The following is a 27175-nucleotide window of genomic DNA, read 5'->3' as shown; positions in this document are numbered from 1 at the left end:
AACCCAACCCAAGGCAAGGTCAGCAGGAGAGCCCCCAAGGTCACATCTCTGGCTTGGGCAAGTCAGTCCTCCAGGTAGACTTGGCCTCCAAGTTAATAGCACCAAATGTGACTCACCTGTCTGCCAACTTCCAAGCCTCTTGGGCTAGCGTTTTAAAGCTGTTTGGTCCTTCATACTGGTCTGAAGGTGGAATATTCTGGAAAGAAGAATAGAGAGAAAGGTCTTATGTTCTACCACTTAACCTTGATACCTAGAGAAGAGAGGAATCTGACCCTTTAGCATCATTCCTGTTGGTGCTGCCCCCATCCTCAATGGCACAAGGTGTCCTCTACATCTCCATACCCCTCCTGGCCTCAGTGTATTTAGTCACCAGTCAACCTGTTTTCTCTAAGACGGCTTGTGATCCTAGATCCTTGTGTTTCCCACCTCCCCACCACTGATTTAACAACAGCATTCAGATTTAACAACAGAATTCAACTAATCCTATCCCTCCTGCTATAGAATTGGATTATGCCTCAATATGTCAAAGAGATTTTGGTAACATAGGTACTCCCTCTACCAACACAGACTGGGACCCTGCCCTGCCTTGGTTGACAGGCCTTATGTATTGCTGTGGTTGAAAATGATGATGATAATAATTAGCATTTCCAAAATGTTTTATGTGTTATATGATCCTTACTACAACCCTGTGAAGTAGGTCCTACTATTACAACTAAGGAAACTGAAGTAAACATCAGTTAAATGACTTGGCCAGGGTCACATAGCCATTAAGTGTCTGAGGCTAGATTCAAACTCAGGTCTTCCTCACTCCAGGCCCAGCACTCTATCTACTGTGCCACCTAGCTGCCTCCCAAAATTCATATCGAATCACTTAGCCAATTAGTCATTAGCCAACCTAGGGACTGAGTCTCTTCAAATTCAGCCAAACTGGTCCCCAAATAATAGACATCACAGTTCCTTAACTGGTGCCGGACTCATGGCCTTTCCAGCTTGTTAGGGCCTGCCTGAACTTGCATTCCTCCGTCATGGTCTTTGAGAACCCAGGATCACTTCCCTACCACAATGAGGCACGTTAGGAAGGCTCTTTAGTGGAGGATTAATCTGAGTTTGCCTCTTGCAGAGAAAGGTTGGTAAAAGCACGATCATTTTCAGGATTCCACTGTCCTCGTTAGAACAATTTCTTGGATCAAGCAGAATGAGGGGAGAAGAGGCAGGAGCCCAGCATGGGGGCTGAAACAAGAAGGGGTAAAGAATGGTAAAGAACCCAGGATCTGATAGAAAGAAAAGAACACAAAAGGTAAGGATCAAGGGGTTCCTGAGAGATGAGGGGAGAAAACCCAGGGCAGAGGTTAGAGGATGGGGGAAGAAGTGGAAGTGGTCAAGTGAGTGAAGGTGGGTCTTCTGCTGAGAGGCTCACAGCCCCACCCACCTCCCTCTCACCCTCCTACCTACCCCCTCCCCTACCCATGCCCCAGAATGCAGCTGAACTTACAGTGTTACTTAGAGATGTTTTGCTCTCTTCCAAGTTCAATCTCAACTGGGCAATCAGCCTCCGGGTGTCCTGGACTTGGCTCTGATACTGATTCCCCAGGGCCAGCATTCTGCCCACAGTCATTTTGAGCTCATCCAGTCGTGACTGGTAGTTGGCCTCTTGGGCTCTTGCCTTGTCCAGGCGGAGCTTCAGGGACCTACCCGAGCCTGGGGTAGGGACAAAGTGAGTATTTTCTGAGTTGGTCATTATGGAATCACTGGACTTAACAAAGCGCTAAAGAGAGAGAGGCCTATTAGGAAGACCTGATTATAAAAGGCACAAATGTCATTTGATTTTCCTGTTTGTCCCCACACACCCTGGGTCAAGAAGGCATTCACACTTAGCTCTTTAACTTCCAAAGAGGATCGATCATGAGATTACAGATCCAAAGATAGAAGGGACCTAATGTCTAACCTCATTTTATGCATGAGGAAACTGAGGCCCATTGAGGTGAAGTAATTTGCCCATGATCAATCAACCAACAAGTATTTATTAAACATGTACTATATGCTGGGCAATATGGGAGGCACACATTATGCAAAAAAAAGTAACAGTCCCTGCCCTCAAGAAACTTATATTTTATTAGCGAGACAGAGAGAGAGAGAGAGAGAGAGAGAGAGAGAGAGAGAGAGAGAGAGAAAGAGAGAGAGAGAGAGAATAGATTTATACAGAACAAAATAAATACCAGGTAGTTAGGAAAGTTGAGCATTAGCAATGGTGGGGGGGGGGGGTGGAAGGAGAGGAGAAAGATATCGAAAAGGAAGAGAGGGATTCTGTGAGGTGGGGGTAAAGTGGGAGTGCATTACAGAGGTGAGAGATAGCCACAGTTGGTAGAAGGCAGGCCACGTGTGAGAAACAGAGAGAGGGCCAGCTTGGCTGGACCATCGAATATGGAGAAGGGAGTGCTAGGTTGGGGCCAGATTGTGAAGAGCTTTCAATGCCAAAGAGAAGGGTTTATGGTTGATGTCAGAGTGAATAGGGAGCCACTGAAGTTTGTTGAGTAGGTGAGTGATGTGGTCAGATCCACAGTTAAGGAAAAACACTTCATTAAAATCACATAGGAAGCAAGTGGTAGAGTTGAGATTTAAATCCAGATCTCTGGTTCCAAATCCAGCCCACTTTCCGGTGGACCATGCTACCTCCAAGAATAAAAAGAGGGTTTGCTAAAGGCTTGGGACTCAGGTCCCTAGAGACACTGACCCTACGGAGGCACTCCACAACATATAATTACCTCCCCATAGGGGCCCTTCCTTCCCTTTACTGCCCGAAGGGAAACTGTCCTTCATTACCTTCAGAGATCTGAGCTTCTCTCAGAATGTCCTGAAGGGTCCCCTCTGCTTCCTTCAGCCTGCCTTCCAGTTCTGCGTTGGGTAGGGACCCACCACCAGCCTGCGCCTTCAAAACCAGAGCCTCCAAACTCTGCAGCTGCTGCAAGTACTGGTCCAACTGAAACCAGCACAGGGGACAGGATCAGAACACAGAGGGGAACCAAGGTTTCCCAGCCACCCTTGGGACTAGGACCTATTGAGAAACTCTGAAATACTTCTGCTCAGAGTTCAGTTTGTTCTACATATGAGGTTCCTTTGGGACCCTGAAGGACAAATATTTACATTCCTCCCTGAATTTTGGAGAGATTTCTGGAGAGCATTTGTGTTATGACTTCTCAAATTGATTTATATTTTATTGATTTATATTCCAATTGCATTCCTAAAAAAAACATGCACAAAGGACTGTAAGATCTTAAATACCATTTCATTAATACCACTAATCAAGTCTCCAGAAAGAATTCCAGCTGCTCTCACCAGACCATCTCCCACCCATCTACCCCTAGAGCTCTTATCATCATCCTAGAAACATTGATGGATTTTAAATAGGAAATACTCTGGGTGGCAGGTAACATTAGGAAAAGAGCTTACCTGAATCCTCACTTGGTTGTAGCAGGTTGGACAGTTGGTTAATGCTGAAATATCACAATTGATGCCCCCAAATCCTGGCTTGCAGATGCAGCTCCCATCACTTCGACACCTCTGAGGCTCAGATCCCACTGAGTTGCAATTGCAAGCTAGAGAAAATAGAATGTAGAGAAGAACATAAATCAGGTTAACTTCAGGGGGGAAAGGAAGAGGTATGATCAAGATAAATATGAAGAACGTTAGGTCACCAGTGCTGAGAACTCTTGGCCCTTTCTAGTCCAGATGATATCTGTTTCCGCTCACTACTTGTCTTCAGAAACCTACTTCTTGAACAGGTGTATTTCCAGGAAGAAGATGTATAGACGAAAAGACATTGCAACAGTCTATCCTTCAGTCTCCTATTGCCTACCCTAGACCACCTACTCTTCTCCCACTCTATTCTTTTCCTTGGTGATCTCCTCAGCTCCCATGAATTCTATTATCAGCTTGTGGATGATTCTCAAGTCTACTTGTCTAGCCCTAATCTTTCTCTTCACCTCGGGCCTCACATCTCCAACTGTCTATTGTACATCTTGAATGAGATGTCTTACAGATATCTTAACCTCAACACGTCCAACCCGAACCCATTATCTACTCCCTCCCCTCTTTCTAACTGCCCTATAATTGTCAAGGACACCACTGTCCTCCCTGTCACCCAGGCTCACAGCCTAGGTGTCATCCTCAAATTCTCACTCTCTCTCACTCCTTGACCCCCTTTCCAATCTGTTGTGATGTTCTTTGAATTCAACCTTCGTCTCTCTACCTCAATCCTCTCCCCATTTCAGTCCATCCTCCATTTAGCTGTCGAAGTGATTGTCCTAAAGTGCAGGTCTGACCATGGCACTCTCCCATTCAATAAATTCCAGTATCTCCCTACTACCTCCAGTATCTGATATAAAATCCTCTGACTTTTAAAGCCCTTTATAATGTGGCCCCTTCTTAACTTTCTAGTCTCCTTGTACATTACTCCATTTACTCTATAATCCAGTAACACCGTCCTTGTCGCTGTTCTCTGCACAGACACTCCATCTCCCAACGACATATGTATTTTCATTGGCTGTCTTCCATGCCTGGGACTCATGTCCTCGTCACCTTAAGCTCTTGGACTCCCTGCCTTGTCCAAGTCTCAGCCCAAATCTCACCTTCCTTAAGAAGCCTCTCCTGGCCCCATTTAATGCTAATGACTTTATTCGGTTGATTATATCCAATTTATCCTGCCTATATCTGGTATGTATAGAGTTGTTTGCATGTGTCTTGCCCATAAGAGTGTAAGAACCTAGAGGGCAGGGACTGTGATTTTGCCTTTCTTTGTACACATCAGCTAACAAAACACCAGCTCTAATCACCGTGTCTGACAAATTGTAAATAAAGGCTTGTTGACTGACTGACTTCATCCAAATGCTTATTACACTGTATACCTGTTAGATAAATAGTCTTCATGCCAAGAAGATGTTGGCCTAGCAGAGATAGCAGGAAGATTTCTATCCCATGAATTTCAATGTCTGCTTTTGGGATAGCTGAAATATCTGTTTCAAATAGTGACCAGGTTCAGTTTGAGAGATAAAGCCAAACCATAGCCCAGGAGAAAACAGTTATGGAAAGCATCAAAGAGAAGCTGAACCCAGGCTTTGCTGAACAGTGAACTCTGGCATTCCTGAGACTCCATCTAAGTGCCTTGAAGTTGGGTAAGAAATAATCTGACCCAGGAGATCCCCAGAGGAGTCATTTTCATTGGCAGTAGTTTTGGGGACCCACACAGGTACCTGGTTATCTTCAGTCATAGTTCTGGAGCTAGAAGGGACCCAGAGGCCATTTATTCCAGTCTCCTCATTGTAAAAATATGGAAATTGAAGATGAGAGAGATTAAGTGGTTTGCCTAAAGTCACAAAGGTGGTAATTGTCAGGGAAAAAATCTGAGCCCATTTCCTCTAATTCCAGAGCTACTGCTTTCCTACAGTCATGAAGCCTCTGATACGCTGGGTTGGTTTAGGGCCCCCTGTAGGCATCTGGGATTTTCTGAGGGGATTAGGAATTCTGACAAGTCCAAGGACCACTTAGGCCTTGATTATCTCACTGAGATCCTAGGGACCAGGTAAAATTCTGAGTTAGTCTGGATAGTCTAGGGCCAAAGGTCATAAAATCAAGTCCCCATCCTAAGTATTGAACTCATTACTGGACCTACCACCAGAACGCAACAAGTAAGACCTGAAAGGACAGAGGAGAACGAGGCAGCTGGGCGGTACAGTGGTTAGAACGCCGGGCCTGGAATCAGAAAGAACCAAGCACAAGACCCTGGATTCCAATCCTACTCCTAATGTGTAAGAGGTGTGTGGGCCTGGGTAGTCATTTAACCTCCCTAGCCTCAGTTTCCTCATCTGTAAGGAACTTAGACTTGATGGCTTCTAAAATCCTCCCTGGCTTTACATCTATGATCCAATGAGGAATGATATACAACAATTCCTTTCATCTGAAATAATAACTCGCATTTATATAAGAGCCTTAAAGGTTTACAAAGCCTTTATCTTTCAACAATCCTGTGAGTCGGGTCGTATCCAAAACAGTGGCACAGGATTAGACTCAGGAATCCTTTAAGATACTTGACTCAAAAGCAGAATCTTTCCAAGGGAAGCTTGGAGAGTCACTCGTTCCACGCCCCAGTTGTACTGACTTCCTGCGAGGGCCTCTTAAACCATCTTATTATATACACCCTGTCCCCCTCTTAGCTTTTAGTTTGTTCTGCCTTATTCTGGAGCCATTTAGGACTCTCCCCCAACAGGTTTGGCAGCCACTTTCCTCTCTACCTGCCTCAGGATTAGACCCAAGCCACTGCCCCTTTTTTATCTCCTCTTCCCCTTAGGAATGTAAACCTGGCTTCCTCAGGCTCCTCACCCAGCTTTAACCCATTCGAGGCCCTAATTCCTTTGATAGGATGCTGCTTGGCTCTGCTCCAGCCCTCTAAGAGGATTCCTAATTAGCAACCAATCAGCAAGTGTTTATTAAGTGCTTATTGTATGCCGGGAACTTTGCTAAATGCAGGGGATACAACTAATGTAATTTTAAAAAAAATAGTTCCTGCCCTCAAGGAGCTCACATTCTAACGGAGGAGGCAGCAAGTAAAAACCTAGGTCGATACATGATAGATACAGGGCATGGATGGCAACCTCAGAGAGAAAGCACCAGCAGCTGCAGTGGGCGCTGGGAAAGGTGGGATTAGAACAGATTAACAGACTCTACAAGTAATGTGGCCTTTTACTCTGGAAGGGGTTTCAGGCTCAGATTGGTCAGGGGGACCACAAGGGATTAGTTGTGCTTTGGGCTCTCCATACCCCTTGCCTAGCCAATCCAGCATCTTCTTCCCCCTGTTTCCATGTACAACCTTACATTTGCATTCAGATACTCTCTCTCTCTTTCTCTCTCACTCTCTCTCTCTCACTGTCTCACCCTCTCTCTCTCACTGTCTCTCTCTCTCTCTCTCTCTCTCTCTCACACACACACACACACACACCCCATCAACTCCTCCAGGGCCACATTCCTACCTCGACATTTGTCCGATGGATTGGTAGCCAGAGGATTCCCAAAGTAGCCTTCTTTGCACTGGTCACAATGGAAGCCGGCTGTGTTATAAATGCATTTCAAACATTCCCCTGTCAAGTGATCACACTTCCGGGGTGCGCTGGGGTCAACATTGTTGTTGCACTGACAGGGCTGGCAGGGCCTCACAGGACCGTTTTCACCAAAGGGGTCTCCGAAGTAGCCATCAGCACAGAGCTCACAGCGAGCACCTGGGAAGGGACAGACAAGTAAAGATTACCATGAACAAGATGAGATCGAGTGTCTTAAAAGAGCAGGAAAAGGTAAAAGTAAATGGTGTCATTCCAAGGATGCCAGCCCACACTGCCACTGAAGCATCACCTGTGGGAAGACACCACGGATCACAATTAAGCCGTTTAGTCCAAGAATGAACCAAAGATTGGAGAGCACAATATTCACATTGTAGACTAGTGGAAAGAAGGCTGGACTAAGAGTCAGAGGATTAGACTTTGAAACCTAGTTCTACAATTTAGTACATAGTTACATTGGGCAAGTCATTTAATTTTGGGGGGGAGTCTCACTTTCTTTTTCTGTAATTCAGGAGGCTGGACTAGATGGCCCCCAAGGTCCCTTCCACCTCTGTGACCCTATGTCCCAAACACAGGGTGTCCCTAAAGTCTTGACACATAGGAAAATTGACAGCAATGTGAAGTCGAGTTCATGTGAATCTTGCAAAACACATCAACCTTTGCATCACAAATGATAGAAATCATATTGAAGATGTTATTTGTTAATATCCCAATTAAATAAAATGTGGTTGAAAATTTCATTTATTTCATTTCTTGAAAATATGCATTTTTGCCCATGTGTCCAGACTTTAGGATCACCCTGTATTTCGTTTCCTCCCAGATGACTAGCTCTCTAGTTTTTAAGAAGCAGCGAGATCCACACAGCTAACCCCAAGGGAATGTAGGTATTTAGTTTCCTTTTGCCCAGTCCTGGGGAGAGAGTATGGCACAGTCATAAGGATGCTGAACTAGGAGGGGTGAGACCCGAAGAGCTCATGGTGAGGGTGAGCAGGCTGCAAACTATGACCGGGAGGAACTCCAGAGAGCAGCAGTTAAGGAAACTCCCAAGGAATTGTGCGACAGAAAGCGAAGATGGGCTGGTCCTGGGTCAGGAGCAAGGGATGACTGGTAGAAGGCTAGGGTGCTCTGCTGGTACTCTTGCAATGTTGGGAGAAAACGAGCCAAGCATAAAGGCAAACTTTTGGGAAGAAACGGACCAGGATCTTACAGGATGGTCAGGTAGCGATGGGCCATGATCTGTGATCTGCATAGTTTCAGGGAACTCCCAAATCAATGAGATTACAGCTCCATTTGAGTACTTCAGAGAATGACTTTGGGAACATTCCTGATGAAACTGGTGGGACCTGAGTTCAAATGGCACTCTTCCATTTAGTGCCTGTGTGACAAATCTAAAGCCATAAATGATTTCCCCTCTGTGTTTGTTTCCTCATTTGTTAAGTAAGAGAGTTAGACTAGATAACTTGTAAGGTCTCTCCTGCGCAGCTAGTTGGCACCATAGTGCACAGAGTGCTGGGCCTGGAATCAGGAAAACTCATCTTCATGAGTTCAAATCTGGTCTCAGACACTTACTAGCTGTGTGACCCTGAACAAGTCACTTAACCCTGTTTGCCTCAGTTTCCTTATTTGTGAAATGAAATGGAGAATAAAATGGTAAACCACGCCAGTATTTTTGCTAAGAAAACCCCCAAAAAGGGGCCACAAAATGTCAGAAATGACTGAACAACAAGGTCTGTCCTACCTCTAAATCTATGATCACTCTTTGGGACTGAAAATAGGCAAATGCTGTTCTGATTAAAAAGGTGGGAGGAGGGGCATTGAGTTTCCTATCATTTGATGTATTCAAGTAAAGGGTGGATAGCCAGTTCTTAAGGATTTTGTAGATATGACTCAAGTTTTGTGTACAGTTTGGATTAGAGAACTCTGAATTCCTTAATAATTTTATCTATAAAATGAGGATTTAGAAACTGGAAGAGACTTCATAGTTAATTTTGTCTAACCCCTCATTTTGACAGATAAGGACACTGAGACCAGACATAAGAAGCCATTCATCTAATATCACATGAAGAATAAGTCACAGAGTTGAGATTTGAACCAGGGACAAAAAAAATGGAATTAGAAGTTGTAAAAATCTGTTAAGTCCTTAGAAATTGGTGTGGTTTATACAGTATCATTCTTGTCAAAGCAGAAATCAGCTGGGCTATAAAGGCAGCAGTGACATTACCAGTGATCCCTTGCGGGCAGTTATTGCAGACCACTTCCTCTGTCTCGGGCATCACAGAGCAGCTGAAGCCATTCTGACAAGGGCATGGCTTGCAGCTGCGGGGGTCCTGGGGATCATTATAGAAACCAATGGGGCAGTCAGCACAGTCAATGTCTGGGTTTTCATCCCCTGAGTAGCAATCTCCTGGAAAGTACAGGAAAAAGGACAGAGAGATGAGCAAAAGTACATATTAAATCAACTGAAATGACTTTTCTGTAGCCTGGATGCTACCTGGAGAACAGAAACTGCTAAGACAAAGTCCTGCATCCTTCAAACCCTCCCCAAACCCCGTCAAGGGAATGAAGGCTCCCTCTGCCCCGGCACCAAACCATGTGATGGCATCTTTCTCATATATTAGTGGAGGTAGAGCCATCATTCACTCAAACCTAGGACCATCCCCACCATTCTGTACAGCCTGACCCCACTTGTTATAATTTGCCACATTCATCTAGGCCCCATATCTTCTTTGGTCTTCCTGTAAAAGTCCTGCAACCTGACTATAAGTGTAGAGATGTAGGCTATCTACATAATGCAGTGGATAGAACACTGGGCTTGGAACCAGGAAGACTCACTTCATGAGTTCAAATCCAGTCCCAGACACATACTAGCTGTGTGAACCCTGGGCAAGTCACTTAACCCTGTATGCCTTAGTTGCTCATTTGTAAAATGAGCTAGAGAAGGAAATGGCCAACCACTTTTAAGATCTTTGTTAAGAAAACCCCCAGTGGGGTCATAAAGAGTCAGACATGACTCAACAACAACAACTTGACACCAACCCCTCCACCCAAAACCAAACCATGATGACCATATCCTGCAGTTTAGACCCTTTCTCAGAATACGTAGAATTTCCATAATTGCATGAAACTGATGGTATGTGTTTTCAACTACTTCATTTCATTCTTTTTTCTACCAACAGAAGTCAGTATCAGGCACAATTCCCATCCTCTACCCCTCTTGCCCCCTAAAATATACACACACACACACACACACACACACACACACACACATATATATACACATATATATGTATATATACATATATATACACATACATAATACATATATACAGTATTATGCATATATACCCACACAGATATTTATACACATATGTAGTCACATATAAACATGTGTTTATACATATATGTATCAGGTGTATAATATACATATTTATATACACATATTTAGTCATGTATAAATATATACTATACATACTATATACCCACACATATACACATATACATGTATCATATTATACACACATATCTATATATCCCTAAATCACTTATGCCACCTTCAAAAGGTTGGTTCAGTTTCTCTCACCGGTGTCTGGGTCACAGGCTCCTCCACCTTGACAATTACACGGTATACAACTCCCAAAAGGTCCAAGCTTGGCAGAATCTCTTTTGTATCCGGGGGCACATTCTTGGCAGAATTGTCCCTTGTACCCAGTAGGGCATACACATCTTTCAACCCAGGGTGCTGGGGCCCCAGATATGGGACGAGCTGATATTAGGGTCACATTATCAATGTATCCAGTGCCTGAAATACCAAGAAGTCAGTCAAAAAAAGGAAGTAACTGATAGAAGAACAGGGAGCATAAGGATAAAGGTTAGGTCTAGCATTGGGTTTTCTTTTGTTCAAGATCAAAAATTACTATCATTCAAAAAAATGAAATCAAACTCTGTAAATTATAATGGCCAAGTTTGGTCTAGAAGAACTGAGAAAATGTACCTCCCTCACTTCTTTGAAGATGTAAAGGACTATGGGTATGGAAGTATGTGTGTATGTGTGTGTATATGTGTGTGTGTAGTTTATATTGTACTATATACGTATATAGTACATATATATGAAATAAGATCGTATTTGTAAAGCTCTTTACAAACATTAAAACACTATAGAAATGCTAGCTATTAGCAATTATTATATTGTCCTAATTGGTTGGTTTTCCTGATCTGCTTTTTCTCCCCTTTTTGTTACAAGGCATGACTCACTGGGTAGAGAGTTTGGTGGAGATATATTTGAAAGTGAAGGTGAAATAAAAACAAAAAATATTAATAAAATATTTTTGAAAAAGAAGTAACTACTGTTCATTTTTTGTGCCATCGTATCAAAATAGTTACCTTAGGGAAGGAAGATAATAGTCCAACAGATGAAAAATCCTTGCTTCATCATCACTAACCAGCAACTTAGATTTTAGAGCAATAAGCAGGTGTCACATTGAAGTCTTGGGGTTGGATGAAAACACCAAGAGAGAATATAAAGGGGAGAAGAAGGCTAAGGACAAAGATTTAGGAAATGCTGACATTTAAGGGAGAATAGGAAGAAGAGTTAACTAAGAAGGTCAGAGGGATAGGGAGAGAACCAATAGAGTGGAATATCATGGAAATCAAGAGAAGAGACAATGTCAGGCTCCTTAGGCATTGAGGTCTGAAAATAGCAGTTTGGAATTAATCCTTGCTGACTTTGAGCATATCAGTGGGGGCAGAATCTCTATTGCAGGGACTTAAGAACTGAGTGGATATTAAGTGGACTACTCTTTACAGAATTTTAGCAGAAAAAAGAAGAAATGAAATGAAATGGCAGTGCAAGAGGGTAGTATGTTTGACAGATTTTTTTTAAAAGTATTGGAAAGACCTGAGCATGTTTATAGGCAAAAGGAAAAGAGCCAGTGGGAAGAATAAAGATGCCAGAGAGGGGGGATGATTGATGTCACAAGGTCCTGAAGAAGGCAAAAGAGCATGTGATCAAGGGCACAGCATTGAAAAGAAAGAAAGCTGCCTCTTCTTCCCTGTGATAAAGGGTGTAAGGAAGAGAAAAACACATTTGGAAGTTTGGAAGAGGAAAACTGAGGGAGCTTATATCAGATGACCTCAAGATTCTGAATCAAGTAGCAGGCAGGGTCATCAGGTCTGAGGGAGGAACACAGGGGAAAGGCTGAGAACTTGAGGACAATTAAAAAGGAAATTCCTAACCAATTCTGTGAGAAAAGAGACAGAGAGGCTATCCAAGTGATGAATAAATGGACTAGTGAGCAGCATTGAGGGCCAAACTGAGATCTGGAGTAAGACAGTATAAGACACAATCAGGATGATTTTTGTGATTTCTGCTAACTGTAACAGCCTGGACAGGAAAACCTGATCAAACAACAATGTGGAGTCTGTAAATTCAGAGAACTTGTTAGGACAAGAAATACCAGACGTAGAACATAAGGCCTGGGTTCTGGCCCCTTTTCCACCACTTATTAGTTGTATGACTTTTGACAATTTACCATCTTCTTGGGACTCAATATCCTCATTTGTAAATAAGTAAATCTGTAAATTTCATCTTTAAGATTTTGCGTAACTGTAAAATTCCATGATGACTTGGATTGTATGATTTTGAGTCAATCAGCTGAAATATCTGCATGCTTTGAAGATCTATGCTTGTGAAAATGTCCAAGGATTCACCGACTCGAGCTCAGCAAAGCCAAACACTGATAAGAGTTCACATATGATATTTAGAAATTTGAGAACTTTATTTCTATGACTTTGAAAAGCTGAGAAAGGCACTTAAACTATCACTTTGGAGAGTCAGACCAATGGGGACTGACCAAAAGCTGGAAATGTACAAATCTAGATAGTCTTGACAAATGTTTTACAACATCTCAATATATAAGCTTGATTCAGCCCTTTGAGGTATTGTACTGTGTCTAATTTTATTATCTAAATATTCACAGGAGATTCTGGAGAGTTTCCACTGTGGAAACTAGCTCATATGACAAAACAGATTAAATAAACTAGAGATCTGGAAAAGTGAGGACCAAAAGAAAAGGGCCATTCTATAATTCCACTTGTTTATTCTGATGCACTCAATTCAAAGCTAAAGGTTCCAAGGAGTTTGAATGACCCTAAATGGTTCTGCAAATGTGGGTAGGGTCCATGTGAACATTTGTAGATAAATATACCTCTCTAGAAATGGCTAGATGTCTGCATGTAGGCCAAAAGGAGAGTCAGCACAGCATGGTGGATCAAGGACTAGACTTAAGAGTAAGGACAATCTGGTAAATTATTATGAGTTCAGACATATTTGTCTAAAACTCAAGAAGAGAAAAATTCCTCTTTTGTCCTATTATGTTCTGATATGCTGGTAAAAAAGGAACATATACTAAGAAAACTGTGGCACTTCCACAGAGTATGACTAGGCCTTCTCATCCTGGAAGATCTCTTTGCTCCTACAACCCTCTTTGGTGAGTTAATCGTGGAGCCTCCATTTTGGGGAAGGGCTCAGACTAACTAACCTTCACTTCTTTTCCATGACTTTGCCACCAATGCCACCCACCCCTCCCCCAACCTTTCAGGTTCCTTTTATGTTTTGTCTTCCTCAATTAAAATGTAAGCTCCTTGAGGACAGGGACTGTTTTTCTATTCCCAGTACCTAGCTCAGTGCTTGGTACATAGAAAGCACTCAATACATGCTTTTTGCCTTGACTCTAACATTTAACACTTCTATTAGATCACAAGTTGACACCGTTGGTGACTATCTCTCCCCTTACTTGCATTTCAAGAAGGCCACAAGCTGGAACTAGGGGATTGGGCATATACGTTGTAGGAGCAGTTTGGCTGCTAACTTGGTGAAGTTCCCCTGGAAATGTTCCTCCAGGCCTATTAGTCACTTACTATAGTCTCCATATGTAGCTCTGATCCAAAGGGCTGTCAGGTTCCGTAATAACCTGCGATACTCAAAATAACTCAGCTGAGGACTCCATTTGCTGCTCGGATGCTCATTCAGTCTGTATATTTAAAAACCAAAAGCTTTAAGAAAAAAATCACATTCTCCCCACAGCTCTCCTGATTATAAATCAGACCTTATAATCTAGGAACAAAGACTGATCAGCGTAGTCCTATACAAACACTCAGAAAAGTAAAAGTCAGCCCTTTAAAAATATTCGTTGACTTCAACTAAATTGAAGATGGAAGCCCCTTTGCTAATAGTTTTCTCACATACAGGAGATCTGAGTTTTAAGGTTGAGTGCAGTGTCCTTTTGTGCCCAGAACTCCTACTTCAGACCATCCTGTCCTCACCTCTCCACCTTCCACCACCATTGGTGGTTACCTCAGTCACTAGCTATGGTTCATTTTATTCCCCAGATTTCTCAATAGTAACTTTGCTTCAGGACACACCCCCTGTCCCCTCCTCCCCACCCCCCTCCAGAACCTAATCAAATCAACTTTCTTGGTGTTCCTGGAAAGGGTGTGTATGTATATCCTCTCCCTTATGGCTCCATTCACCATCCCTATACCCTTCCAAGCCAAAATATCTCTCCTTGCTGGTGTCCCATTGCATCCTGGGCCATTTCCAGTTGTCCTGATGAATATCAGGCCACTGGACCCAGATGGCTTTGGAGGAGAGAGTGGCACAGCCCTCCCTCACTCAAATCAAAGTCAACTGCAAGTCATGTCATCATCTCCCTGATGTCATGGTCCCCTTCAAGAATAAAGGGCAAACACAACAATCTCTCCTTGCCATCACTCCCCTACATATGTTTCTTTTCCCTATTAGAATGTAAGTTCTTTGATGGCAGGGGCCATCTTCACCTTTGTCATTGTATTTCCAAAGCTTAGCACAGTGTAAAAGCTTAGCACATAGTAAATGCTTAATAAATGATTTTTCATGGATTTATACTCAATCAACAAACATTTATTAAACCCTTTCAATGTACTCAGCACTATTTTAAGGGCATTCAGTGATGAAGAAGGCATCACAGGCAGGGTCAACTCAACCCCGGATATGTCTGCTTACTTGAATGTGTATGTCTTGGTGATTCCACACGGCAATGTCTTCCCAAGCGGCATTAAAGGGGCTGAGACACGAAGACCAGCTCCCTCCAGAATTACATCCTGGGCAGAAGGGTGCCTCCCACCTCGGTCCACACGGTAGTCAAAAGATAAGCTCTGACCATAACTCACCTGTTGGTTCCCAAGAAATTTGGCTATAAAGTAAAATGTCACAGAAAAAAGAGAGAGAGTTAGTGATGAAACTGCATAAAGAAACATCATTTTGGGGAAAAAAAGTATTTAAAAGAGGGTCTGCATCTAGGATTCCATTGATATAGGGAACTCTCAGGTGATAATTGAATTTACCAATGCAGGTCAACACCTGGGACTTAGAGTCTTACAGAGAATGCTGAGAAGTTAAAGAATTTGCCCAAGGTCACAAAGGCAGAACTCAAACCCACCTTCCTCATTCCAAGGCCTCTTCATCCCCTAGGCCACACTGCCTCTAATGTATTGGGGCTACAGAGCTGCTGAGGTAAGTCAATCAATAAACATTTATTCAGTGCCTACTATGTGCCAAGCACTGTGTTAAACCCTTGGAATACAAAGAAAAGCAAAAGAAAATCCTTGCCTTCAAGGAGCTCACAGTCTAATGGAGGAGACAGCATGCAAAGAATTGTGTACAAATAAGCTATATACAGGATAAATGGGAGAAAATCATCATAGGGAAGGCGCCAGAATGAAGAGAGTTGGAAAAGACTTCCTGTAGGAGGTGGGACTTGAAGGAAGCCAGGGAAGGCAAGAGGTAAGATGAAGAAGGAAAGCATTCTGGGCATGAGGGATGGCCATTGAAAATACCCAGAGCTGGGAGATGGTTTCTTGTTTTTGGAGCAACAAGGAGGACAGAAGCCCTGGATCACAGAGAACTTGCTTTGATTCTGAAACTCAACTGAGTATTGAAAGAAGACGGAATTCCCAGGGGCCCCTACAGGCAGGTCCTTTAGTATGATAGGGCAGGGGCCTTGGGACTCAGTTGGGTAAAAAGTGTAAAAATAATGGAGACAAGTCTGGTTTGGACATGTGTCTGAGCTATAAACACAGAGGATCTGGAGTGATCTCTTCTTATAGGCTAACTGCCAAAGGGTGTGTTGGCAGGAGGAAGGTGAGGAGCTCCATCAGCTGGAGATTATCTAGGAGTAATCTAGTAATCTAATGTAGGAGCTAAACTACAAGAGGCGTTTCTGCTAGCCAAATTCTAAAAGAAGGAGATATGGTGGATAGTATGGGGGGAAGGGAGAAGAGATACTTTAGTGCTGGATTTGAATCACAGGGGAAATACCTGCAGAGGACAGTGAACAAGGCTTAAGAAGAGTGGCTACCACCAGCTAGGAGATAAGAGAAGCCACAAGAGGTTGAGATCAATAGCGTGTGAGGTAAATAAATGAAATGTAAAGACTTCACAGGGGAGGATGTGTATAATATTCATATCTATATACAGGAGTGTTTAAAAATCAAGACATAGGGAAAGGGAAGATTCTGAGGCTGTGAGAATCTGTTTATTCAGCAGTCAGCCTCTGGGAAAGTTTCTTTTTTTTATTCTGAAACTTTTTGTTCTTTCTTATGGTTCTGGTTTAAAGATTTTGTTCAGTAAGAACAGGGTCATAATGACCTGTTTTCCTCTACTGTAAAGAATGGAGAGGGTTTCACCCTCCCCTTATTCTATTCTCCTTCCTCAGATTTATAGATGTCACCCCACCTGTAACTAAGGGAATGGGAATTGGAGTTTCTGTGCCTTGATTTCCCGGTTCTTTGTTTAGCTTTTCACGCTTAGATTGTGAGCCAGCCTCCCAGTACATGGTGAGAAGGGTCAGAGGTGGGCACGGGATTCTTTTGCGTTAGGTATAATAATGATGCTTTGCCCTTTGTATTCTGCCTCCTTTGCTGGTTCAGGTCTGTGCTAGTAGAGGATGCCCTATTCTCACGAGAACTGAATAAAATTTAATTTCTGTTCCCACCTTGAGATGGCTCCTTATTAGTATTATTATTTGGTGAGGGTCAAATTACCCCACACAATAGGGAGTAATGACTGTTGATACTTGGGCAGAACTACCTGGAGATGGTGGGGAGAGAAGCAATGCACCTCAGACAAAGGGGCCTTGGAGGAGAGCACAGGTATGAAGGAGAAAACCCTTATCTACCCCTCCCCTCAATGATCCACCAAGGGTAGTCACAAAGTCTGTACAGGCCCAATGTAGGGGAGAGTCTGGGTAAATGGTACAGTAGACAGAGTGCTAGACCTGGACTCAGGAGGATCTGAGTTCAAATTTTACCTTAGACACTTCCTAGTTAGGAGATCCTAAGTAGGTCACTTAATTTCTCTCAGCCTCTATAAAACTATGCATACTACTAGGTCTGGATCCCAAAGAGATTTTTTTAAAAATGAAAAAAGATCTATATGTACAAAAATATTTATAGCAGCTCTTTTTGTGGTGGCAAAGAATTGGAAATTTAGAAATGGCTGAACAAGATGTGGCTTTATGATTGTGATGGAACACTATTGTGCTGTAAGAAATAACAAGCAGGGTGATTTCGGAAAAACCTGGAAAGACTTATATGAACTGATGCAAAGTGAACTGAGCAGAACCAGGAGAATGTTGTACACAGTAACAGTAATATTGTATGATGATCAGCTGTGAATGACTTAGCTCTTCTCAGCAATACAACGACCCAAGACAATTCCAAAGCACTCATAATGAAAAATGCTATCCACCTCCAGAGAAAGAACTAATGGAGTCTGAATGCAGATTTAAGCATACTGTTTTTCACTTTCTGTGTGTATGTGTGCACTTTGGTTCATATTTTTTTCACATGACTAATATAAAAATATATTTTGCCTGATTACACATGTATAACCTATGTCAAACTGCTTGCCATCTTAGGGAGAAGGGGGGAGAGGAGGGAGAAAATTGGGAAATCAAACTTTTTATAAATGAACGTTAAAAATTAACTTTACATGTAATTAGAAAAATAAATGTTACTTTAAAAAAAACTTAGCTCAGCCTCAATTTCCTCATCTGTCAAATGGAGATTACTATTAGGTTTGTTGTCATTTAAAGTTAAATGGAGAATACGTTACTTAAGATAAAGAAACATCTACCCTCTCCATCACTGAACACGTATAATCTCGGCCACTTCATTTAGAATCTCTGAACCCAACCCAACTTTGTACAAATGGAGGTGAAGATGCCTGCCTCCTGCCTACCTCACAGGCTGCTTATGAAGCTCACACAAAGTGATGATATATGTGAAAGCCCTCTGTAAATGACAAAGTGTTAAACAGGTACAAGATTGTGGTTGTTACTGTTGGTATTATTTCTAGAGTTCAAATGCTTATTGTTCCCCTGTTAAGACGTAGGGTCACAGCAGTAGAACACTGAATGATTGGGTTTCCACATTTCCCCCCTTCAATCCATCAACATGATTTTCATATAAAAGTCAGCAACCCTTCGAAGAAATACAGTTCTTTACGTACCAGGAGCCACAAAATAAATAGGGTCGGATCTCCTGGCCATGCTAAACACATCATGGTGCCGTTGGGACCATTGAAGCGGTGCAGGGGCTCTGTTTCTGTGGATAGCTTTCCAGCCATCAGCATCTAGAAAATAAGCAAAAAAAAAAAGAGGTTTTACTTAGGATGCTTCTGGCCACAATCAGAGCTGTAACTAGGACTTTGTGTAAGGATGACAACATTCAGGGGGGCAGCAATTGCTTCCTCCTTGTGGTCATCGCCACCCACATACTTCACCTCAAGATCATATCAAGATTATATTTTATTTATACAACCCCAGAGCCCTGGCAAGGCAAAGTGGTCCAGGACAAGGAGAAACTCCAGCTTTGATAGCAGGGTAACATCTCCCAGGATGCCAAAACCACTTCTGGAAGATGTATTAGTGATCATGAGGTGGTTTGGGGGAACATAACAAGGGAAGATGGATATACAGGTAGGTCCTGATTAGTGCAAATAACGGGTCCCACAAAGTGGTCACATGTCCAAATTTATACTCTTCAAAGTTATATTTACGTAAAATATGGTAATTGGTTCCAGCCTAGTGGAAATAGTGCAAATTTAAATAATGGAACCACTTCACACTAATCAGGACCTAGTTTTACAGTAACTTTTTGAATTTTTTTTAAACTAAAACTTTGTGGGAATAAAAAAAAACTTTATAACTAAACTGTTCACCTATGAATCCTTTCAAGGTATCAGGGTATTATCATTTTTTTATTAATTATTCAGTGTTCTGAAGAGATAACATATCAAAGGACAACTTCATGCCACACTCTACCACCCAAGCAGAAGACTACATCCTGACAATGGGAAAAACCACTTGCTTTGGAGACAAAGTCCCTGAGTTTAAGCTCTGGTTCTCTGTGTGACCTTGATGCTCTGGGCCTTTATTTGATCATCTATAAAATAGGAGGAAGGGACATTGGGATAGATGACTCATAAGGTTCATTTCTGCTCAAAATTTATTATCTTTCCTAAAGAAATGTGCTCCTGAAATGAGGCCTCTGCTCACTGGGGTCTGTAAATACTCATTTCCTGGGAAATCCAAGCAAATAACAGCTCTTACCTCGATGGAAAGTAGAACTGATCTTGTAGACACTGTAAACCCCAGAACTGCTGCAGGTGGCTGAGTGGCCGTAGCAGAAGCACTGGGTACATCCTTCAGGGTTGCCTCTGTCCAGATGATAGTAACCTGGCCGACACCTAGAACAGTCATTTCAGAAAATGGTACCTTATTATAGATTATCTCTTGCTCCATGTAGAGAATCTGATTCACCCATGACATCTTCTCCCTTCACTCCCTCTCACCAAGCCCTGACAGTTCTGAGAGAAGGAATCTGTCTACTGTGTCCTCCTCTTACACATACTCCCTCTGATTGGCAATGACAGCCCCGAGAAGAGCAGCTTTTAGAGAAAATGCCTGTTTTCCTCCAGAGGAAACCTTTCTAGCTCTGGCAAGGCCCATCAGTAGAACAAGGCCAAGTTATCCTCAGGGACCAGAGAACCTGAGTCACTGACCTAGCTTTGACATTTTGGATTCTCTGTCAGCTATGACTCACCTTTTCCACACTTGAAGGAGTAAGGCAGAAACTAGGAATACAAAAAGTCACGAGGAGAGGGTGGGAAGACACAGAAGTGGAATTAGATTCTTGAAGGCTCTATGTGGTGGAGGAGGGGAATAAGCAAGAAATTCTGACACCCCAGCTCCTTATCATAACTTGGATGGCCGTTCCATCTCCCACTGTCCTCTTAGTAGTGGCCTCTAATTCCACTGGCCACCATTCCCTAGCATGGACCTAGAAACTGAGAAGAGATTATAGTCAAAGTATAAGCCCCACATGACTACAAAAAAGGGGGAAGGATGGAAGCATTCCCTTCCTCTCTCCTCCTCTCCCTCATCTCCACCTCTGAATGGAAGAACTAACTAAGGGAATTGCATTGAGGGCAGCAGCCTTGATGGAAACCATGCCCCACCCCCCAAGTCTCCATGATGAGACTTCAAAGTAAAAGTGGCAGGTGTGGGCAGTTATGTTTGTCTAGGCTTATACTGAGAGGCAGCATGGCATGGCAGGTGGTTGGCTGTCCTCAGAGATAGCAAGACCTGGTTTCAAGACGTAACAATGGGCAAGGCACTTAACCTTATTTATTGTCCCAGGGAACTCTTGTTGCCAATCTGTAGCAATGGAGGGAATTTCTACAGATTTCCCCTACACCGATGAAATATGAGAGAGAAAGAGACAGAGAGAGAAAGGCAGAGACAGAGAAAGACAGAAAGAGGAAGGAAAGAAAGAATGAATGAATGAAGGGGAAGGAAGGGGAAGAGAGGAAGGAAGGGAAAGGAGGGAAGGAAGGAGGGAAGAAAGGAAAAGGGAAAGGGAGAAAGGAGGAAGGAAGGAAGGAGGAAGGAAGGAAGGAAGGAAGGAAGGAAGGAAGGAAGGAAGGAAGGAAGGAGGAAGGGAGGGAAGGAGGGAAGGAAGAAATTTTTATTATAATGAAGCAGGAGTTGCTTTTCTCCTTGTTCTTAGCTCAGCAACAAAGAATCCTTAAAAATGCAGGCTAGGAATTCCCTAAGAGTTTCCTTTACCTTGGGTACAAGTGATTGGATGGGTGCCAAAGAAAGGCTTTTACTTTTAAGAAAATGAGGGGAGGAGAAGGGAAGTCTTTTCCTCTGGTACCAATTCCAGATCGCTCTTCTAATAATCCCAGGGGAGGGAGTAGTGTTAAACCCAAGCACAACTTGTACCTGAGGAGTGCCCTGCAATAGCAAGCTTAGGGTGGATCCCACCACATTGCTCCACCTGCCCTAACATGGCTTGGCTCCCAAGAGGCTATGAAAGCTTTCTCTAGTTCATGTTTATACATGTTCTCTCTCTCTCTCTCTCTCTCTCTCTCTCTCTCTCTCTCTCTCTCTCTCTCTCTCTCCCTCCCTCCCTCCCTCTCTCCCTCTCTCTCATCCCCCGTGTGTGTGTGTGTGTACAAGTAGCATTGCTTTAGTAATACACCAATACCCCCACACACATACATATGTCATATGTATGCATATGCCAATGTCATCTTTGGTCAGTTCTTTTTCTGTACATAGTGGACATCTATGGCTATATGTGGTGATATCCCTCTATAAGGATTTTCCTAACATGTGTAACCAAGTCAAACCTTTACAGATAATAATTAAGTATAGCCCACGGTCTCATGGTTTACATTATATTAGTACTAAAATACTTGAGAGGGGAAAGACAGAGATGGAGGAGAATCTTTAGGGCTTTAGGAATGAAGACTGTTAAAGCAAATGGTCTAGCTGGGTGGCACTGTGCTCACCTCCAGTCCCTGCTCTGGGGGAGGCTAAGGCTGATGAATCTTGAGCTCAGGAGCTCTGAGTTGCAGTAAAGCTAATGCTCCCCCAGCGTCCCCACTAAATCCATCACCAATGTGGTGAGTTCCCAGGAGCAGAGGGGTGAACTTGCCCAGGCCAGAAAAATAAAGCAGGTTGCATGCCAATGAGCATTGACATTAGGCTCATGAGTGGCCACTGTGCTTCCAGCTTGGGTGAGATAAGGACATCCATTCTCAAAAAATGTGGGGAGGTCTGGGGTAAAAGCCCCTTAAGATCAAAGACCCTGCCCAAGGTTGATTTAAGAGCCAGATAAGGTTCAAGGGCTTCGGTGGGAACCATGCCAGAAGGTACAGGAGGGCTCTCAGTTTTTACCACCCTCATTTCATCCCAGAGAAGACTGATTCTCTTGTTCATCACCAAGGGGAACTTAATGCTAATTCAGCAGACTCAGTGCACAAACACAGACCTATCACAGCGTTCTCCAGTGACCGAAGCTTTGCAGATACATCGACCTGAGTCACAGCTCCCTGTACTACCTGCTGGATCACAATCACATTTGGAATTTCTGGAAGAGAAAAGGCAAAGTGTTGATTAATAAATCCACATAAAATCACCATAAGCAAAGCCATCTTTGCTACTGATACTATACTTAAAGTCCCACTTCCTCTAGGAGACCTGGAGCGAGGCCTGCAGTCAGAAAGACAAGTTCAAAATCAGCTTCAGACATTTACTAGCTATGTGACCCTGGGCAAGGCACCTAACCCTGTTTGCCTCAGTTTCTTCATCTGTAAAATGAGCTGGAGAAGGAAATGGCAAAGCACTCCAGTGTCTTTGCCAAGAAAACCCCAAAACGATTCAACAACAACAAAATTCCAGAAAGAAAGTAATCACAAAGTGAAGGCAAGCAAAGTGAGGGGATAGGCCTTTCTTGAGACTTCAGGGGGCTCTGAGATGCTCTGGGATTCCTAATACTCTCTTTTCTCGAACAGCTCAAAAGCCTTGGGGAGAGTGGATCTGGGATTAACTGTTTATCCTGCAGGGAACCTTAAAGAACTCCTGTGAAACCCAGCCCAGAAAAGATCATAGATTCATCAGTTTGGAATTGGGAGGGTCCTTAGAGATAATTTGGTCCAACCCATCCATTCTACCAAGGAGGATAGTGAAGCCCAGGGGTTAAATGACTAGCCCAAGGTCGCACAGGCAGGAAGTAGCAGAGCCAGGATTTGAACATAATCTGCTGACTTCAAATCCAGGGCACTCTCCACTACATCATCCTGCCTTCCCAGGTGCGACCTGACCATGGCAAGACTACACCTCCACTCCTTCTGGACACCGAATACAGCCCAAGATTTCACTAACTGTTTTAGTTGTCATATATTAATGAACTAAAACCCTGAGACTTTTCCCATACGAACTGCCATCTAGACATACCTCTGCCATCTTGTAGTTATAAGGCTGGTTATTTCAACTCAAGCACAAGATTCTACTTTCATCCCTATTCGATTTCACCTTTGGGTTTAGTCCCAGGTGAGCATTTTGCCCTCACACGTGTTCCCAGACTTGTGTCATCTGCAATAGTGATAAGCATTGTCTTTATTCAAGTCGCTGATTAAACCGCTCAGTGACACAGGCCAAGGACAGATAATCCAACCCAGTCAGTCTTTTGTAAATGTTTAAATAGATTGATAGTAATGATATGTTATCAACTTTTATTGTCTTTTCACAAGAGGTACATGATTTTGTAAAATGACTCATCTTGGCAGATACTTTAGATACTCTATTTACCCTGAAGATTATTAACAACAACAACAATATACCATTATTCAAAATCACAGGGTCAAAGAATCAGAGGCATAGATGGGCTATCCCTGGCCACCTAGTTCAACCAATGGCCTAGTCCAAGAGAATGGCCATTATTAATAACCGTTATTATGGATAATAATAGTAGTGGCGCTTTTAGATTCACAAAGCACTTTGTAGATGTTATGTTAATCATTTGATCTTCACCACAACCCTGCGGGGGAAGCTACTATTATTATTCTCATGTGTAATGTGAGACTGAAGGGCCAGCCAGGTGGTGCATTGGATAGAGCACTGGGCTCTGGAGTCAGGAGGACCTGAGTTCAAATCTGGCCTCAGACATTTGACATTTACTAGCTGTGTGACCCTGGGCAAGTCACTCAACCCTGATCGTCTCACAAAAAAAAAAAAGATGAGACTGAGATATGTTAAATTACTTTCCCTAGGTCACATAGTTAGTAACTGTCTGAGGCTGGATTTGAACTCAGGAATAGTAGCCTTCCTAACTCTAGACCTGGTGCTCTATGCACTACCTAGCTGTCTCCATTATAACATACCTGACAAGTGGTCAGCCAGTCTCTGCCTGAAGACCTTCAGTGAAAGGGAACCCCCCCACCCCTGCATCTCCTCATTCTTTTTTTAGATCAATAAAGCAATTATTTTCCCAGGGCCCCACAGTTAGTTTGGTTGGACACTTCTAGAAAAAAAGAACTATTTAGGGAACATTTGTCAAGAGCTCCCTATAAAGGATAAATGGCAAGACCTCTAAGGCCCAACCCTATTGTTGCTATTTTGGGCTAATATCTTAAAGAAGAGCGGTCCTAAGATTTAGAGGCTTAACTAAACAGGGGTCAATCAACAAATGCTTCTTGAATTGGGTCCAAATCTGAACCCTTAGGGATCCAAAGAGATTCTGGGGGCCAAGGATGTCAAACTCCATTTGAAGCATCCACAAAGCAGTACATTAATAGTTCTCCACATTGAATTACACTGAAGCTTTAAAGGAGAAGGAACAGTTTGCCGCTTGTCGAATAGTCCACTAACTGTTCTAGGCCAAAGAAAGCATGTCAGGTGGACAAAGCCAAATCCTCACTTCATTCAGTACCCCTGGCTTGGAGAACAATTCTTGAGAAATCACCAGTCTTTCTATGAGGTGGATGATATGAAGATATAGCTACCACCATTCCATTCTCAAGCCACTACACATTTTCCTGAGACCCCCCAATGCCTGTGGGAGGTGAAGACTCTGGATTCACACCAGAAGACCAGTCCAAGAATATATCAGGAGTACAGAAATGTGGCTTTGGCCAAAACTCAGAAACACTTCCATGTCTTAAAGACCACTTAAATGAAAGTTCAACATAAGAACAAGGGTCTTCTGGCCCTGACATAGCTTGAGCCCGGCCCTGGAAGCCACATTAAAGGTTTTTCTGTGGTTTGGCTATATATGACTAGGATTTCCCTCTAAGAAGAGTCAGTATTGGCAAGTCTGGGCTACCTTCAGAGGGCGTTTTCAGCACGTGGGTATTTAGTCATCACTTTTCTAGGGTTGGGTGTCGAGGAAGAAGGAGACAGTGGTAAAAGTGGTAAAAGGAGCCAGAGAACCATCACTGAGCTCATCTTTTGCCAAACCCCTAACCTCATCTGTGCTGTGAAAGTCCTATCGTTTGCACATTTGTTTAGTGGTAGACTATTGTGGTAAAGAAAGATCAGACCTTGGTTTGTCTGTGAAAAAGTAATCTATTCTTGGGGTTTTCTGACCATAATTCCCCTCTCCCTCATCCTGAGCCTATCAGGGAGATCCCAGTTCAGAACAGGATGTTTGACGGTTAGGGGGAGGGTCATATCTCCCTCTCTTTACCCTTTTTCTTTTCTCTCCCTCCTCTGCAGGCATCCACTCATTAACTCCTAAGTCTGTGATAAAGAGTTAAGTTCCATCTTGTCATTTGAGAGGCAGGAGATATTGGGGAGAGAATGCTAAATGTAGATAGAGCTGAATCTCACTCCTTCACATACTGTGGGTCACGGGGCAAATCACTTCACCTCTGGTACTGCTTCAGTCCATCTATAAAGGAATGCCTCACTCTCCGTACCATAGAGGAATATGGCAGCTAGGTGGTGGCACAATGGATAGAGAGATGGACCAGGGGTTGGGAAGACCTGAGTTCAAATACAGCCTCAGCCATTTACTAGCTGTGTCACAGAGGGAAAGTCACTTCATCTCTGTCTGCCTTAGTTTCCTCGTCTGTAAAATGGGAATCGTAATAGAACCAACCTCTCAGGGTTGTTGTAAGAATTAAATTAGATAATACTTGTAAAGTGCTTTGCAAACTTTAAAGCAATATACATATGCAAGCTACCATGATTGGTTATGATTATGAAAGTACTTTATAAAGGGTGCTGTGCGAATGTGAGCTATTATTTTCATCTTCTTCGACTGTTGGAGAGGCTATGGAATGATGAACAGGGAAAGGGAAAAAGCATTTATTAAGCACCAACTGTGTGCCAGGCCCTGTGCTAAGCTCTTTACAAAGTTCTTATAAGATTCCCACAACAACCCAGGGAGGTAGGTGCTTATTGGATGAGGCCCAAGAGTAGAAATTTATCCTGGTAATAGAGATAAGAGAGGAAGTGAGGAAGCAAGGAAGCTGTAAAGAAACCAAGGATTCTGAGGGACTATAGAGCCTCTGAGAGAGACAGGGAGATTCAGGGGATTTAGAACAGGCCTCAAAGCCGTGAAGCCTCAGGTTCAAGTCACACTTCTGACTCACGCTCCTTGAGTGCATCTGGGCAAATCACTTAACATCTTAGGGCTCTGGTAATCTCCCCTAACACAGCAAAAAGCAGAGAAAGGGCCAATCCGTGTTGGTACAGGGAGTTTCCTTACCTGGGAGTTCCCCAAACTGGTGAAATTTCAGGTCTAGTTACCCTCCCTATCCCTATCTCTATCCTATAGGTTCTGAAGGTTCCTTTGATGACTCTACCTGGGTTGTCTTGGGAGATACTTACTTTGGTTGTCTATTTCGGGTGCAACCAGCTTCAGTGAGAGTGTGGAATCCTGGCTGGCATTGGTCACATCTGTCTCCCATCACACCTGGCTTACAGCTGCATCGTCCATGGTTATCACACCATGAGCCAAGAGAACCTGTAGGGGTGGACAAGAAAAGAAAAAAGTGGGGGGAAATGTTTGGTTAATTTACATTGCAAAAAAAGACAATTCACACCTTATTAGAACTCAAAAAAGTATTCAACAGTAATCAAGTGTTGTCTCTAATGATTATTATATGTTCTACGAGCATCCGTGGGGCACATGGGGAACTTAGAAATGCACTGGAAATTCATTTGGGCAACATTTCCCAA

At 43.1% G+C, this 27175-nt stretch overlaps 1 protein-coding gene across 1 annotated transcript in view; it reads right to left on the bottom strand.

The window, feature by feature from the left end:
* Positions 1 to 27175, bottom strand: part of LAMC2 (laminin subunit gamma 2) — a 71682-nt gene that overhangs the window by 15340 nt on the left and 29167 nt on the right. The window contains exons 3-15 of the mRNA XM_036756809.1: positions 26825 to 26960; positions 22482 to 22580; positions 19751 to 19887; positions 18649 to 18771; positions 15142 to 15331; positions 14019 to 14131; positions 10684 to 10902; positions 9325 to 9507; positions 7020 to 7265; positions 3448 to 3593; positions 2821 to 2977; positions 1493 to 1698; positions 117 to 196 (exon numbers count right to left, since the gene is read on the bottom strand). Coding sequence (XP_036612704.1) covers positions 117 to 196; positions 1493 to 1698; positions 2821 to 2977; positions 3448 to 3593; positions 7020 to 7265; positions 9325 to 9507; positions 10684 to 10902; positions 14019 to 14131; positions 15142 to 15331; positions 18649 to 18771; positions 19751 to 19887; positions 22482 to 22580; positions 26825 to 26960 — 2035 coding nt within the window. The remainder of the gene's footprint in view (positions 1 to 116; positions 197 to 1492; positions 1699 to 2820; positions 2978 to 3447; positions 3594 to 7019; positions 7266 to 9324; positions 9508 to 10683; positions 10903 to 14018; positions 14132 to 15141; positions 15332 to 18648; positions 18772 to 19750; positions 19888 to 22481; positions 22581 to 26824; positions 26961 to 27175) is intronic.

Source organism: Trichosurus vulpecula, chromosome 4 (genome assembly GCF_011100635.1).
Source record: "Trichosurus vulpecula isolate mTriVul1 chromosome 4, mTriVul1.pri, whole genome shotgun sequence".
NCBI classification, from domain to species: domain Eukaryota; kingdom Metazoa; phylum Chordata; class Mammalia; order Diprotodontia; family Phalangeridae; genus Trichosurus; species Trichosurus vulpecula.
This window is presented reverse-complemented; position numbering and strand designations above follow the sequence as displayed.